The 18,148-nt window shown below is 41.4% G+C and overlaps 1 protein-coding gene across 1 annotated transcript in view; it reads right to left on the bottom strand.

Moving 5' to 3' along the window:
- The window catches only part of RBFOX1 (RNA binding fox-1 homolog 1), a 1,091,692-nt gene that overhangs the window by 816,072 nt on the left and 257,472 nt on the right, over positions 1-18,148 (bottom strand). Inside the window, exon 6 of the mRNA XM_085074907.1 lies at positions 16,526-16,558. Coding sequence (XP_084931033.1) covers positions 16,526-16,558 — 33 coding nt within the window. The remainder of the gene's footprint in view (positions 1-16,525; positions 16,559-18,148) is intronic.

Consider the following 18,148-nt stretch of genomic DNA (forward strand, 5'->3'; position numbering starts at 1 on the left):
TTAGCTATAATTTCAATTTTTTTTTAGTGAATGCAGCAGCAATTTCTATTTCTGCCAAGAGCTGATGCTAATATTGTCAGTCTATACATGGTGTGAATATTGGCTTTCATTTTCCATGCTGTCAAGCCAGCCCCAGGCAGTGTTTTAGTGCCCTGATACAGTGACTGACGCTTTAAACCCTGCAGAAATAAAGATAAGCAGTGGGAAATACAGCCCTAGCAGGGATTCACAAGCCAACGTTTCTCGATGAAAAGAAGCACAATAACTTTACAAATGTTTTCATCATAATAATCCAAATCCTTATGAGTCACAGCAGAGCAAACTTGCCACAGATTCCTCTGACATATTTACGGCTCTTCTCATTTTTTGACCAAATAAATGGAACCACGTTCTGAATCACCAACTTGCCTGGCTGCTACCAGGGAAATCTGCAAAGAGGGGGAAAAACCAACTGACAACTGTTTGGCTTATTTAACTATTCGGAGCAAGCAGTTCCCTCCCAGCATTATTCATGCAGCATTTCCACCAGGAGGCTGCCTGAGTTCTGCTCCCTTTTCCAATCTTTGCTGAGCAGCTCCCTCAGTCTAATTAAAGCAGAGAACCCAGCTGGCTTCCCCTCTGCTTCACAGAGCTGAGGGAAGAACTCCAGGAAAATCGCTCTTCAGGGACTCCGCAGGGATAGCCAGGATCTGAGAGCTGGGAATTTGCTTCTCAAGGCCAGATTTCTGGGAGCTGAAGGGAGCTGAGTTTGCCAGTGACGTTAGGAGTCTCTCCAAGAGCTGCTTTGCTGCAGCCACAGGCACGGGAGGGGGTTTGAATAGAAACCAAGGGAAAATATTGCATTTCCTGCCTGGCTGATGCTGGTCATTGCCAGGTGAGCTGGGAACAGCCCAGTCCTGCCCAGAGCACAGGGTGGATGGTCAGGTCAGGCGTGGAGGAACCTTCCAAGATCTTCTGCTCTTTCTGCTTCCCCTTTGCTCCTGCCAAATGGGTCACAGGCAGGAGGACACGGATTTTCCAAAATTTTTATGAAAAATTATCATTTGACTAAGAAAACAAACATTTCCAAAAGAAAATGTACAATTAGAAATGTTCTAGGAGGGGAGAGGGCATGGCCACAAAGCCACCTGCAGCTTGGAGAGGACTCCTGTCCCCACCAGGAGGCCAGGTTTGCCTCCTCTTCCCCAAGAACACGAATTCAATCATCAGGTTTTTGTGGAACCAACCACAAAAGCTTTTCAAAATTTCAGCTCAACAGAGACAAGTTCTATTTCACACCTTTAGCAGCCTGGCTTCGTCAAACACTTTTTTTTCCTCCAGGAAAGTTAGAAAACGCTTCTCATAGAAACCCTTTTCAATGGAAAACTCTTTTCTGTCTCTGGCAAACACCACGATCCCATTGCTGGTGTGTTTCTCTGTGAGTTCCCATGGGAAAGACAATTTCTGCCCACTGAGCCTGGGGAAGCCGAGCAGGGTGGGAGGTGTGGGCTGCCCTGCCAGCCAGCCCTGCACCATGGCAGAGGGATGGACTGTCTCTGCACCTCCTGTCCTCTCCAGGACACAGCTGAGCCCAGGAGGGAGCAGGGCTGGCTGGCTGATGTCCCTCTGCAGTGCTCCAAGCCTCTCCAGCAGGCTCTGGCTGCTCTGCCATCCCTGCAGGAGCAGGGAGCCCAAGGCAGGCAGCACCAGCAGGGCTCTGACTTGCCTAAAACTGGGATTTTGCTGCCCTCCTCAGTTTACAGCCCTTGGAAATACCTGCTTTGCTTGTGCCTGCAGCTGACCCTCGAGATGAGCTTCCCCAAAGGTGTTGGAGCTCATTAAAAACTGCACTGAGCAGTTGGCTGTGGATCTAGAAGAGGTGGCCTTGCTGCGTGATTAAGAAAAGTAAAATGAACTGCTGGAAACTGTATAATCACTAATGAATTTCCTTCGAAAAGTCAGAGGTTAAATACAAATGTCAACAACAGGATCCCAAGCTGTCCTCGATTTCATCAGTGAAATGGCCAGTGCAGGCTACTGCCTCCAAAGATAAATATTTAGAATAAAAATAGAAATGTCAGCCCAGAGAAATGCAGACTTTGCGAAGCCAATTAAATGAAAGCCCCAGGATAGATTGTATAGTGATGATATCCCAGTACACTCCTGTATTAAACCAGATCAATATGGGAATGCACTTAAAACTGATTTTTGAGAGCTCTGAGCACTACACAAAGGGGAAGTTGCCTCTGAACACTGTGAAAAACAGGTACTTCAGGTGGGAGTGACAGAACAATGATCTTAATTGAACAGTGCTGAAAACTGCCTGTCCTTGAAAGAAGCAATATATTTGTATTAAAATTAACAGTGTTCCCTCACTGGCACTGGGAAGTTGATACAACAGGTCAAAATTAGTTAATTACAGAAAATATGTGTTTATGGATATAGCAGGGCTCAAAGAACAGATGTTTAGGATTTACACTGCCATACAGGAGCTGGGTTATTCTCAAATTGGTCCCATTGATGATCTTCTTTTAAACACATTTGGGGCAAAATAGACCAAAATGAGCTCCATGGTTAGAATTTTGCTCAGAAATTAGCTAGCCTAGTTGGAAACTGCTTGAAAGCAGCTTGTGTCCCTGTGAAGGGACGATGCTGACAAGGCACGTTGTGTCACACGAGGATGGGACATGTGCAAGGAAATCTCCCCCATCCTGTTAGCAGTTCCATTAAATGAGGGATCATCAATATCTGCTGCTTTGAACCATATGCACAGCACTAGGAATTCTGCCCCACTGCACCTCTCAGTTTCTAAGACCTACAAAGTTGGAATATTTCAGGGGAAGTTGAACAATCCGCCCTCAACTCATCAGTTATCGACACCACACTGCCTGGTGTGGATCAACAGGATTTGGATTAAAAGTCCTTTCCTAATCCTCCTCTTTGAAAGGAAAATATCTATGCATTTAAAACATCATCTGCTTCATTCCCTCACTCATCAGAGGAGCTTATCTGCAGTCCTCGACAAGTGAGAACATTCAAAGTTATGTGCAAAAAGCAAATTGGGCAGAGAAAGAGTGATACATTGGACAGTGGTCAATATGTTCAAAAGTTGGAGTGAAAATCTGAATGGTGTAAAGATGAAACACACCCTAATTATGTACTAAGCCCAAACAGTGTTCAGAGGGCTTTGATCTGTTTAGTATTTTACATTCATAATTAAAAAGTGCCTAGTAATGCATTTACCTGAGCTGTGCCATGATCACTCAGGGAACAAGGCTGCTTAGTCTCATTTATCAAGCTGAAACAACTTGTTTGCCTTTTTTAAGGCAGGAGAACATGAAATTTACAATATTTTTTTCTGAAAAATGATCCTTTGACTAAGAAAACAAACAGTTCTAAAAGAGAATGTACAGTTAGAAATCTCTCTCTGCTAGATTTACAGAATAAGCTTCAAGTCACTGAACTGAAAAATCAACTCATTTTGCCCTTAGATGCAAATCAAGTTTCTGAAGCCTAAAAGGAAAAGAGGAATTCCACAGAACAGCTCATGCACATGGTCAGCTTCTGTTGTCACATCTTGGAGAGGCCTCAGCTTCAAGGTCTGCTTAGTTACTCATTCATCCAATTTTGAATTATTAAACATGTCTTTGCTTTTCACAAATTTCCTCTAATCTGCCCACCTCATTTTTTTGGTGAGAACTGAGGGAAGCACTGAGCTTGGCATTTTGATGAGCTCAAGGAAGTGTCCTGAAGAGACATGGACTATTCCCCAACTGAAGAAATCCAGAAAGCATACTTAAATACACACAGAAAGTCACAACTACATGAAAGATCACCTTTTTCTGCCACAGGGGAAATTCCCCAGAGACTCAGGTAGAAAAATCCAAAACTTGTGTTAGAGCAAGGGAGCTGAAGCAGCAGAGGGTTATCCAGGAGGGACAGCCAGAGCTTTCTGCAGCAGAAGTATAGAAAAAAGGACTGGATAACCTAAAATAGCCCCAAAGGCTGCCACAGAAATTTGTCACCACTTTACTGGTGGTGGAAAAAAAAAAAGGAAATCTTGATTTTTGACTGCTTAAGGAAATGTTCCAAGACAAAAGCCCTTGTTGCTGTCTTAGCCCACTGCTCCTCCCAAGGAAATCGTAAACAGGAGGAGAAATCCCTTCAATGCAAAGTGTTGTTTTGCAGCAAAAGGACTTCTGGAATTCTTATTTCTTCCCCCAACCCAACATCTCATTCTTACCTGGGCCATGATCTCCAGGGAAAACTATGACTGCAGCAATGCTAAACAACCAGGAATAAATCATTTAAACACCTCACACACAAAGCTTTAATTCCCCAAGCAAAATGCAAAATGCTGAAGAATCACCACAGATCAGAATAAGCACGCTAAAATTTTAAAGCAATTCTTTCCATCTCAACCCCTCACAGTGCATCCATTAACCTGAGCAGTTGATATTTGCTTTTATGAACTGCCTGTTACCCTGCCAGTGCCTTTGCCCACAGCCAGCTCAGCCCCTGTGCCCTCAGAAATGCCACCAAAGTGCCACTGAATTCCAGCCCCTCTGGGCACAACTGCACTGCACTGGGCCAGCTGACACACAGGGATTTTTTTTTTTCCCATGAAGAGAAACACCAGCAAATTGAATTACTCTGCTAACAGAAGCAAATAAAATTTATTTAGAAAAAGAACGCTCAGCGAGATGATCTAATTAAGATTATTCAGCCTTGCTTTGCACTGTCAGGGTTTTGAAGGAGGGGAGCAGGTAGTACAGGATGTAGTCCCTGTGAATTTATTAGTGTTGAGCTTTAACCCTACAACTGTCAGCTCTGATTGGAAAAATTACGTTCAGGGGTTTTGTAGCAAGAAGTGATTAAGTGCATTTACAAAGTGAGGACATCCGTTCCCAAGCTGCCTAACATCAATTAAAGGAGGCCAAATTAAATCGATGTTCTAATTCCACAAAATTAATGGTAACTTTTTTTTAATAGATGTAACAACATTTCCCTGAGGTCCTGTAATAAATTCTTATCACAGCAGCTCATGTAGAAAGTAAATGGTTACCTATCCATGAAAATGCCATGTTTAAAATCAGTTATGGCAACGATGACAATAAGCTTCCTAATGGTTCCAGTGTTCTTCCAGGCATTTTATACTTGATTGATTATTTCAGTTCTTTACTTTTAAACATGAGGAAGGCATGAAGGAAAAACCATTCTTGTTCATTATGGAAGTATTAATTTTTTTGCATTGGTTCATTTTAAATAGAGCATTCCCCTAAACTCAGGGGATCAGGAGCTAATTAAGGTTACTTGTAATTACTTTTAATCAAAAGGCAGTCATATGTCTTCACTTTATGTCATTTTATAAAAGGCAGAAGGGACCTTTTAATTTATTTTTTTTTTGGGGGGGGGGGATTTTGTTTGTTTGTTTTTGGTTTTAAGTGTTTAGTGACATAAACCAAATACTTCAATTTTCCATGTCATCATTGCAGCTGAGGAGAGGAGGAGAGCAGAGCTATTTCAGCTGCAGTTTGGCACTCTGGCAGGTAATCTGATGGGATGGCAGAGAATCCCAGAGACACTGGCTGGGGGGATAAGGAATTGGGTACCACATTCCCTGTGGCACCAGAAGCTGAATTCATGGCTCATATGGTTTCTAAACTTTCACCTTCTCTCCACCATAAGGATCTTATAATTATTAGAAAAGACTACATTTGACTCCTCCTTATGGCTCCTTTAATTTAGTATTTAAAGTATTAAGTAAAGAGCCATAAACCAAAATTTCTGCTCTTTGCAGCCACATTCAGGAATATTTGTCACTGCCATTACCTCTTCTCTAACATCTCTCCTAAAACACTGTCCTGAGCAGAATCATAATTGAATATTCATCTGCATTACAATAAATAAAGTTTTTATGAAAAGTTTACCAGAAACAGGATTAAGTTAGTCTGCCTGTTTGGTTCAGCTTGCTGTTTATCTAAGTCTGGGCCTCAATTTGCTACCTGGCTCCTCTTCAGGAAATTACAACCAACATTCAGTTGCCTCCTTGGGTTAAGTCCATGCAAGACAAACTAAACTAATGAACATAACTCAGTTCTGGGAACGCTGATTTTATAAATTCAGCACACCCTTGGTATGGATTTAAAATGCTGTTTTGTACCACAGGTTTTGTAGCGATGCTTCAAAATTCATTAAACACCACAGATATTTCCTCCTAGAACATTATTCTGCTCTCCTGACAATCGGTGGCTTTACCAACATGTAATCATCTATGTTTATCTCTAGATGCCCTTGTGTTATTTGTCAGAATAAATCATCTGGAGCTCAAACACGATGCTGTTTTCAATTTCATGTTTTCAGAAGTCCTGCTGAATGTGAAGAGCTGTTCAGCTGGGAGCTGCTTTGCCTCCCCAGAGAAGTTACAGCAAAAATCCTTCACTGAATCCAGAGCAGCAGAGAAATTCTCTTGTTATGTTTGAAGCCCAAGAATGTAAAGTCTGCATAAAAAGGTAACTGAATTTAAAGGATTGAACTCTTTGAGCTTCTCTAGATGGTTTGAAATCTATTCTGAATTTCTTCAAATCCTACTCAGGACAACATTCACTGTGTCCTTTGGGAACAAAGGGCACTAAGGAAGAAGAAAATGAGATACAGCAAGGAGAGCAATTTTCAAACCAACTGCTGGGAGTTACTCTGTTATAGAAACCCTGTAAAGACGATTCTGAAGACTTTAGCTTAGCCTCAAAATCATAAATTCCCAATCCAACAGACAGCGTCCTTTGGTTAGGAGAACACTTCAGTCAGTCAGCAAATAATTCATCATAAGTGAATATTTCATTATCATGTGAATAAACCACTTCCAGACTACAAGTCACTGGAAACTCCTTATCACACCAGAATCTGAAATTATGTTTCAATGGCAAAGAAATGTGGAAGTGCTGGGGAAAGAGCTGCCTCAACAAGCAGCTCCACAGCCTGGGCTGCCTCTGTCACCTGCCCTTGCCTAAGGTGAAAGGTGCAGATTGCACAGAGCAGGAGTTGCTTCCCCCACAGCAGACATGTTTTAAATATGACCTCTGAGAAAACGCCAGAAAATGAGATATTTTGGCCAAGCCTTGTTGATCCTTGTTCCAAGGTGCCATTACTGAGGAGCAGAAAGAGTCTCTTTCACCCCTGACTTCCCAGCTCTCCCTTTCCTGCAGCACATGAGTCTCTCCCAAGTTTGCTCATCAATTTTCCTCACCTCTGCAAACATCCACCTTGCAGTGCTGGGAAAAAACTGGGAAAAGCAGGAGCCAGAGAACATTTCTTTATGTCTTGCCCCCATTCCACCAACATGAACACTTCTCCAAACAGCCAGTGCAGTTTTAAATCACCTCAAACCCTCCCTGGGTTTTCACAGAAGATAGGAAATATGTCTGGGGGTTGGTAAACGTGAATGGGAAAGCGAAATGCTTTAGAACTTCAGTCAAAAAATAACCCAAACACACACTGCTCCCAATTATGACAGAATTATGACCTCCTCAGAATTCTGGCTATTCACCTTTGCAGTGAGAGTTGCTGCTAAATAAACTTTTTTTTTTTTTTTTAAATGTACAAAGTGAATGGGCAGCAGCACCTTTCCAAAACCTTCTAGTGAAGTCCCAAATCAAAATGCTGTTTGGCTTACAATTGCTTTATCTGTGAATAGGTGTTACCTGCATTACTATCCATTTTTTATAAACATATAATTTCCCCTAAACATAAACTCCTACTGCTCTATAAAGGCTGAATTGATACGTTTGTACTGATGGAAAACTACATTCCCTTTGTGCTGCCATGGAGCTTATGTTTGTTTGCTCCAAACTACTCACATTTCATTCAGAAACTTTTGCCAGATATCTATTTTGTCCATTCTGGGCACAATGTTAAGCAGCAGCACACGGTGTAATTAATGAGAAATTCAGTTTTTTCTGCATTTTTACCCATTAATTAAAGCTGTTGAACTAAATACCTGAGGGAAAAATATCTTTTTTGACCACACACTGCCAGGCCAATGAGACCTTTTTGTGTTTAACATGTGGGGACTGATTATTAACAATTTAAACTCCTCTTTCTATTCCTCAGCTTCTGCCACCTTTTACCTAAACTGAGATCACATTCACTGCTCTTAAATCCTGGCAGAGTTCCATTAAGGCCCAGCTCCATTAAAGTTTATGAAGCTCTGCCAATTTACACGGCAGAGAGCTTGGCCTGTGGTTTGTTTAAAGGTTATAAGCCCTGCCTGCAAATATTACAATTCCATGTGGAATTCAGCTGCTCTTTAATTTATACAGCTGCCCATGTCAGCCAAAAGGTCTTCACTTTAGCCTCTCAATGAAAGAGAACAATGAAAATGTTAACCACATTTCTGTATTCCTATTGGCACCTAGGAAAGGAATTACCACTTTGTTTTACATTGTACCTGTGAAATTTCATCTTTTTCCCTTGCTGCTGGAAATCATCCTTGTTCAATATCAAGAGAAAACAAAACTTTTTTTTTTCCCCCCCCCAATTATAGAAATGAAATAGAAGGAAGAAGTTTATTCACTCTACTTTCCAGTGACAGAATTTCCAGCAGAGGTTTTCAGTGTATAAACTGAATAACCACCTGGACTCTTGCTAACCTGATTTAGAATAATTAGTCAAAGCAAAGAGAACAGTTCACAAACAAATTGCACCACGCCTGAGGATGGAAGAAAACCTTTGTAAGAATCAGAAAAAAGTTACTTTGAAATGTCTGGCTCCTTATTTTAAACAGCCAATGGTGAATATTAATGTATTTTCAGCTAAAACTTCCTTTTGATGTTTTTCTGTGAGTAAACTTCTTTTGTCAACGATGTACTTCCTAAACATGGCAATTGTTGCCCATGATTTTTCCCAGCACACGGCCAGGGAATACACACAATTTTAATGGGGAGAGCATGCAAAAGCCTTCTGAATGTTAGTCCTTGCAGAAGGAAGAGATTTATCTTCAAACAAAGATCTACTTAAATATGTTTGTGACAGCTGAGGAATTTATCTCCAATTCTTCTTGCCTGGGGTGTGCCACATTGCTATTTTCCCCACAGCAGCATGCAAGAAGCAAACTAAGATGTCATATACATAATACAGAGATAAAAAATGACCCTATTTCCATGTCCATGTGATAAATGGAATGAAAGTTCAGTGAACACATATTTGCACATTAATTGAACTGCATGATTCTGTCCTGTTCAATCAAGTCACTACTCTGTGTACCACAGGAAATTTTTCCCCAAGAACCATTAAACCAACTTTATCGCTTAAACACATACACATTTTCACCTATTTATCTTCCTGCCTTGCCAAGATAGAAGAAAAAAGTTACCTCTGCGTATTCACATGATTGAAAACACATACACAGGAATTTATATATTACTACATCACATCACTGTAATGAGAATCTGAACTAAGTGTTGCTGTTCACTGTAATAATCAGAGAACAAAGGTATTTGATCAACTTTCTTAACCTATAAATATTTAGGAGACATTTGGGCTTTGAGAATATTAAGTTTTCCCCCCAGAAATCAAGTTTCCTTTGGCTGATTTAATCATGAAGATCAATATGGCACTTTGAGAGCTGTGACAGTGTGATACTCTTGAAATCCACAGCTGAGGACTGAGCAAAGTGTGATTAATACAGCACCTTTAAAACCTTCATCAAACCACCATCAGATTCTCCTGCAGGCACTGCAAACTCGCAGCGTTCAGCAAGAGAACATGGAAGTAAAGCAAGAAACAGAATCAATAAACAAAGTGCACTTTCAAGTCAATAGCAGCCCTTTAGTGAGACAAGCTTATATTCCCTTCTGTCGCCATCAAATTACTGATGCACTTTACTGAAACTCGTTCTGGAGACAGATATCCATAAAATGGTGGTGTTTATACAGACAAACAGAAAAGGCAGGCAGGATGGTTCACAGTTGTCATCATTAAATCTCATTTTCCTCAGCAGGGCTGTCCAAAGAGATTTGGCCATGGGGGTTGCTGTTGGTGATGCAATCTTTGGATCCTTGGGGGGAAATTCCAGTTTCAGGCTCAGTGGTCAATGGGAGCCCAAAGAGCCACATCAGAGCTGGGGAGGTCTGGGAACAGCATTTCCCCTCCAGGAGTTCACTCTCCAAAGTGCAGCTTTGGGTCCCAAAACCAGCTTTGGAGCTCTGACCAAAGGGACTGAGCAGCATTGGAGAGAGGAAAGGACAAAAGAGAAACCTATGGAAACTTCACAAAGCAGACCTCAAAAGAAAGATAGAGGCTCAAAGGAAAAAAAATTAAACCCCAACCGAAAATCAAGCAAACAAAACCCCAAACCCCAAAGCCAGTTAATAGAGACTTTACTAGGGAAGGTTCTGCAACTCTGGATGAAGCAAATTGAGGTAACTGAATTAGTCCATGGACCATTTTTACACACACAAAAAAATATCCAAAGTCTAAAGCCTGTGTAGGCAACAGTCTCAGCTCCCAGAGCCTCACATAGGAATCTGTGTGCCATTAGAGCCAGAAAGATTTCAGCCAACAGACATTGTGCCCTTGCTGTGCAGTCCCTCTCCTCAGAGCACCATGGCACACCAGCTACCCTGCAGGCCATGCTGGGACAGCTGAAAAAGCACCTTTTTAAGAGCTTACAATGTCCAAGCTTCTGTCACTTGAATGAAGTAAAGATAATTTATGTATCCAAGTCCTGGCCAAACTGGATGGTAATTAATGCGTAGCACTTATTAAAAGAAATACAAAATGAAGGCTCAAGTTCCAATCATATATGTTTTATAAATGCTCTATTTAATAATATATAATCAGTAAATTAGACAACTGGTTGTGTCTAAACTGATGTATTGCACAATTCAATCTGTCTGGGGGTTTATGAAAGTTTGTAATTTCCATTCATTATCTTTTGTTGAACTACTTGCTTTTCAGTGGTAGAAGCTTCTGCTTCCATGAGTAAAGTAGTCCCCAAACCATAAATTATATCCTACAGTTTTGACATCATTTATTTTCATACCATTATACATGCCAACCTTTTGACTACTCAAGATCAAAAGAGTTGCTCTCCAGGCTCATATTTCACTATAGCTCTCATATTTTATGCAGCAAATTAGGTTTTACAGTAGCAGCTACAGCAAGAGTGTCTCTCACGCTGCACAGCTTAAAATTACTGCTCAGGATTTCAGGCCCAAGGAGCACAATCCTAGAAATTCATGCTCAAGTTAAAAATGGATGAAAACTTTGTATAATTCTTCTCCATCCATTTTGTAGAGTCTTTATACATATAGATGTATTTAATCTACTGGGGTTAAACCTCGAAACTATGAAAGGAAGTCAGGCTTCTGATTTAGTGAAGGAGTTTGTTGGGTCTGTGAGGACATGTGGGTGCTCAGCAGGACTGAGATGTGACACTGGGCTGCCCAGAGACACCTCTCACTGGCAGTTCAGGCCCTTCCTCAGCTGACATGATTGAAAAATACTTTTTGGTGGAAATGACTTAAGGCATGATGTCAAAATCCCAACTTCTGCCCAGCTACAACTGTTCCGTTCTAAAAGCTTGAAAAGTAAAAATCATTTTAACATATAATTCTTGGTTTTGCACTTGAAATTAGAAATACTCATAATACAGAATTAGCTATTTATTGCAATTGGTATCTATTTATGCACAATTTGTGGCAGCTTGATTTAAGCAAATCTAAAGTGATTTCAACAGATCAAGCAAAAATTACAATTCTACTGCAGTATTTATCCTCTTGATAAATTCTAAAGTCCAGCTACAAACTGCAGAGATTTTAAAACCTTAAAATCATCAAAATTATACCAGCAAGTCCTATAGATAACGCCGTTTTCTTAAAAAGCAAACATTTTCTGCTGTAAATACATTAAAGATAGGAACATTAAAAAATAATAATAGCAAATTCTTTATTAGTCATCATGATTGATCACCCATGCCTTATTCCACTTGTAGGGAAGGGGGAATTTCGAACTGACTAGTATTAACAATGCACAGTTTCAATCAAATGCTGCAGCTGATGCAAAGTATTGATGCATCAGGACAGGGAGAAGCTGTAATCCACTCACTCCCCCTGAAAAACAACCTGAAAACAGCAAGAGAAGTGTCTCCTGTCCTGAGCACACACACTGCTCACAGTGATGGCACACTAGGACCTTGCATGTTAAGTGTTCTTGGGGAATAAAGCAGGGCAGGGATGGAGGGAGGCTGAATGACACCTTTTTATCTGCAGTGGGGTTTTAATACAGCACCTGCAATTTACCCTGACAGCATCCCACCGAGCAGTCGCCTTTCCCCAGATAAAGTTTCCATTGAGAGCACAGTTTTTCCATAGAAATCAAGCAGACAGCCAACAGGATTAAAAATTCCTCATGCACCAGCAGAAAGCATTAGAAGTCTACCAGGAAGAGAGCACACTGCAAACTATCACACCATCAGTGCAGCCACACTAGAACAATATTGGTACAGGCTTAGTTCCTGAGCAAGCTCTGCTATCTGTTTACACACACACATGTTTTACTGAGTCCTTTTCCAAAATGAATTTGGGAATTCAGCATTTGAAGCAGGAGTAGAAGCAGGTAAGGTCCTGCTGGCAGTGAAGCCCCAGCTGTGCTGCTGCCTCACCACTTCATTTCCCTGGAGCCATGCTTTGTATCACCTGTGAGGTGTGTCAGACACTGGGCAGAGTGTGCAGTACACAGGGAATCCTGACAGTCTGAGATTCCCCCTGGGACCCCAGAAATTCCTGCAAGGCCAGCAGACAATGATTTCAGCCAGCACAAACACCCTGCATGGCTCTCAGACCTCTGCCATGGCACCTTGCGTGAGCATCACTCCCATGGCTCACACAGACATCTTCCCTGCAGGCAGGCTGCATTGCTCAAACAAACAAACAAAAACAAACAAACAAACAAAAATCAGTACAAATTGTCTGTCCTGTCATTGGGCTCTTCTCCTCTCTCCAGCCCACATGGTGATGAAGGGAATTCATATCCTTGCCTTTTCTGAACAACGCTGCTCCCAGGCCTGGGCTGTTCCTTCCATGCCAGGGAGCTGGGGGGCTGAACAATGGCATTTCCTGATAATCAGGGACCTGATGGATCATTGTATAAATCAGTCACACTTCTGTTATCATTAGAGCCATATTCTGCTTATTATTCTGAGCTTTCCTGTAAACTCTGATTTAATAAGCTCCTTGGGCTTTGAGCTGATTTTGATTCCGTTTTATTGAGACATATTGGCACCCTTTTCTTGATGAGAGGAAAAAATAGGCTGCCTTGACATTCCTCCCATAAAAGCAGGCAGAGAGCTAACACACAGTTCTGCTGAACTTGTATTTCAATCAGGCATGACCTCTCACTTCTCACAAGGCAGCCTTGAACTCCTCTGTATCATTTATTCAAATATTGCCGAGGAAAACAGGAATCACAAGAAGCTTTCTGTGTTCTATTTTGGTAACACCATTTGTTTCAGAAAGAGGAGAAGAAATTATGCTTTCCCTAACATAAAGATCATTTATACTCACTGCTAATTAGAAAGAAGAACACTCTGGAAGGTCACATCCTTTGCTGAATGAGACACCTTTTCATGGGCAAAAATGTACATGCAAAAAGCAATGAAAGGACTAGCTGCCATATACCTGCAGCAGATAAAGTCAGCAGAACTGAAAAAAGTAATTCCTCAACCTGTTGCTCCAGCAAATTACATGAAAAATTTATTTTATTTTGTATATTATGGCAACTGCTACAGCTCTAGCTGCATTTGAAACTGATGTCAGCCCAATTTTGTAATGGCATTAAGAGGGGCTAGGTGATTGAACAAGAAACCAGGGTAAGTTGTGATAAAAATCTTTCTGTTTGGCTACCTATGCATAATTTCTGCCTTTTCAAGATGCCTCTAACTTGCATATTTACAAGCCTATGACCCTAACAGACACAGTGTGGGCACACTTGGCAATTATTTTTGGAAGGCTTCGCTGCCTACAGCTTTGACTCTGTCACTATTTGTTTCCCCTCTGTGTGAAAAGCTGGAAGGAAGGTCCTGGGATCACCTGACAGCTTCCTCTGGATGTTCTTGTGGCAAGCAGCACTTAGGAAAAACCCCAGCTGCTTTGTATCTTCCTAAAATATTCAATAGCAGCTCAAACATGTGAAGTTTTCACCCAGACTTCATACAAAATTTAGTAAGGGAACACAGCAGTGTCACCTGAGAACAAAGGAAAAGGAATAAACAAATTTCAAGAGTACTCAGATCAACAGTTCAAGAACAACCAAGTGGAGGTTCCAAGAAAAGGTTTTAGAAAACAAACAGAAGTGTTTTTTTATTCAAAAGCAGACCAGAGATCTTCCACATGAGCACTACAGCAGCAAAAACCAGAGGAGCTCTAATGAGACAAGACATGGCACAAAGGTAAGCCAGAACAAGGGGATTTGGGGGTGAATCTTTACCAGAACTGTTCATAACAACCCAAAAGTAAAGCAAAATGAAATAAAATCAAATCAGGCAAAACACAGGGCCACTGCTGTCAAACCTGGGGAAATGTCCTACATGTCTTGTCATCCCCACAGTTCATTCAGGCCTCAAGATCCACCAGAACTTCACTGCTATGCCTGTGTAGGTCTCAGGAAGAAATCTTTTGGGGAAGTTTGCCATTATGTCAAAGGAGTCAGATCCCTCAAGAAGAAAATTCCCTCTGACTAAAACAACCAGCAACCACTTCTGCATGCCTATTTTTGTGAGTTACTCCACTGAATTCAGCCAGACTATTTCCAAACAACATTAATGCCCTGATTCAGGAAAATATTTAATTATCCTTTACCTTCAATTGGGATTTGCCCTGTGTTGGGGAGCTCTGGCACTCCTCCTGAGTACTTTGAGGAATGGGAGGCACAGAACCCAAGCAGGATCTCTCACACCTACAGAGTCAGCAGGTCCAGTGAGCTCCTCAAGAACAACCAAATGTGTTAACTCAAGGTTTTCAAGGGGTTAAAGTGCCAACAAACAAAGCAGCTCAGCTGACTGACTCAGAAACTTGCAATATTCCTAGAATTTTACACACACGAGAGAAAAAAGTACATGAGAACATTTTACAAATAAATAAGAAAACAGACTGTACATAAGGCAGCAAAGTCAATAGTAATACCTGGACTGTGACAAATCTCAGGTCCCCAAATCCCATTACAAAACAAGAAACTGAAAATGACTATTTATTAGTGGGCTCTTGATATAACAGCATCAAACCTTTGAACAGTGCAACAGTGAAAAAAACAGATACAAATCCTACTCCCGAAACTCCCTGAGACAAGCCAAGTATGCAATTGAATCAGACCAGCTAAATTGAACAGTGATATTACAGTCTTAATCTAAATAAAAATGAATGATCTCATTCTTCTGCAGTATGCAAGTGGACTCGTGTTCTTGTTCTTGAAAGTAACTAGCACAGTTTATCTATTCTCTTTAATAATGCAATTTAATTTACCAAAGGTTCATATTAAAAATTTATCTGACTCCAGCAGTTAGAGTCACCTAGACATTGTGTCACAGTTAAACATTAGCTTTGGAGCACATCACAGATTCCCTCCTGTGAGTCCAAGAAGGGTTTCAGAGAGTGACACTGAGCTTCCAATTGCCATTCCATGGCAATGAGTCAGGAGCTGTGCACCGAATTCAGATCCCTGTCAGTCATTCCAAGTGCAGTGACTTGCTCAGCAGCACTGTTCAGCAGAGGCAAATGCAGTTCAACACGGTGCTGCTAATAAAGGACTGCCAACTTTGCTTCAGCAAGAGCTTATTCAAAACAGTCCCCAATAATCAGGATGTTTTCACCTCTAAGAACACCCTCAGACCATTCAGAAGCACTCACACATCAGTAGAAAAGCTGACAAAATAAATGTGAGAGCAAAAGGATCAGGCTAACCTACAGCAATGTCAGGCACCCAAGGTAGATAATGTGCAATTCTGCCAATGGCACTCCACAATTCAGTGAGAACTCAGTCACAAAATTCAACTTCTGCTTCATGCCCCAGTCTGTTCAAGCAGCTCGTGTGGTGCAAGGAGAGTGAGGCCAAGGCAGGCATGGAGGTGCACAGAACATGTGCCAAGCCCAGAACTGCCTCTGGAGCAGACAAAAACCTGCCTGGCTGAGGAGCAGAGTGAAAACATGGAAGAGCAGAGGTCCTTTTCAAAGGGAAAAGTCAGATTGCACCTTCTGGGGCTGGGAAATAAAACGCACTCTGAACAAACCTCTGAACTGTGAAGTTTTGGTGCCATGGAAATCTTCAGAAAGAGCTGCACAGTGACAAAACCTCCCCAGAAGGAATTTATGAGCTTAAACGTTGTTATGCCATGACCAGAATGCCGAATATTGGCTCATTAAGCACCAGAAGCAGCACAAATGTCATCCTGAAGTCACTTAAACTTTCACCCCAACAAGTGTCAGCAAGCTGCCCCCTCCAGCAGAGGCACAGAAAGCTATTTAACATTCCACCAGGATAAGACAGAATTTCCTACCTCAGCTTTGCTGGCATCCAGCGATGTCAAAACCTGAAAATTACAGGAAAAATGCATTAGTATTGATCCAACGAAACAGGAGTGGGATTAATTGGCTTTTGAGGTAACTGACATCAATTGGTTGTTATGGCTCGAGGGAACAGAACTGAGGAGAGCTGTCTTTCACACTGACACTGCTCACCTCTCATGCACATCAGAAGGCAACAACAGGGATATTGGAAGACTACAGTAAAATTCAGGAGCATTGGGTAGAAACCCAGGAAACATCCCAGATGAGAACTGGAAAAATATGTTTCTATTTGTGCTAATTTTGAATTGGTTTCTGAGCAGAGATGATGAGCAATGCAACAAGAAGTTATTCAAACACAGACAGGATTCACTTTGACCAGAGGCCAGCTCAGCTCCACAGTGGGAGACGAACACAGTTTGAAGACCACACTCCATGTGGAGTGGGACAAAGGAAGTTTTGGGGTTTTTTGCCAGACTCTTCTCCCCAGGGACATTCTGCAGGGCACAGGTGCCCAGGGTTTGGCCTCACTGGAGCTCCAGTGGGACTTCAGCAGCCAAAGCTGCACTGAGCACAAACAACAGGAATTCTCTGCCACTCAAGGGTTGCACTGAGCTCAGTTAAGGTCAGGGTCTGACACCAGGGAGATACAAACCAACTGCTATGAAAAACTTCACAAAATCCACTTCTGGCAATACAGATAAATTCATCAGCTATATTAAAGCAACTTAAATGCTTTAAGACACATATACTTTAATATCATGGGTCAAACAACAGACAAGACTTAATAAGCTGTTATTAGACCCTGAAGGCTGTTAAACCGTGTTTGTAAAACAAAAAAATCTTTGTTAGAACTTTATGTCACAACATTGTCACCACTTTGCTCGGTTGAAAAGCCCTTAATAATCTCCTCACAAATTCCAGACTGACACCTAGCTATAATTCTGTCTGCAGGAGAATAGATCTTCCTTTATCCTGGTGTTAATCATCGTTTCCAGAGGACATCACCAATTCTCCCAGCTCCAGGAGCTGCAGAGGGAGTGCCCAACCATGACCCTGTCTGAGGCAAGGGGAAGGAGAGCACAGAGTTTATGAGCAGAGCTCAGCCTGCTGAGAAAAAGAGACAATTTGTGTGCAGAGCTGCTGTTCGATGGAAGACATCTGTGGATTCATCAAGAACTGATTCCAAAGGAATTTAGGAATGGAAATGAACTCCTGTCACATCACAACATGGCACCTGCAACCACAAAGAGTTATTTAATTTAACCTCATTCAAAACCAGGTTCGGCTCTATTTGAAACAAGTATCTTTGTCACTAATGGGATTTTTGAAGCTGTTCAAGAATTTCTCACACACAAGCAGAACTGAACTTATTTCAATTCCATTTATTTACAAACAACCTATTGCCTTTTATTTTTTGTTATTCCTCTTCATCAATATTCTTTAGTGCTAGCAGTTATTTTTCCTTTCCAAAATGAGCCATCCATAAAGCCATTCCCCCCTTTCCCTGCTGGCATTGCCTTAGGTCACTCGGGTAGTGTCTCCTCACAAGAACATCTTTCTACCAACACACTCAGTAGAGTTACACTCTATGTATATCAATTTAATTACATCTT

The sequence above is a fragment of the Lichenostomus cassidix genome, chromosome 14 (genome assembly GCF_008360975.1).
Source record: "Lichenostomus cassidix isolate B80296 chromosome 14, HeHo_3.0, whole genome shotgun sequence".
NCBI classification, from domain to species: domain Eukaryota; kingdom Metazoa; phylum Chordata; class Aves; order Passeriformes; family Meliphagidae; genus Lichenostomus; species Lichenostomus cassidix.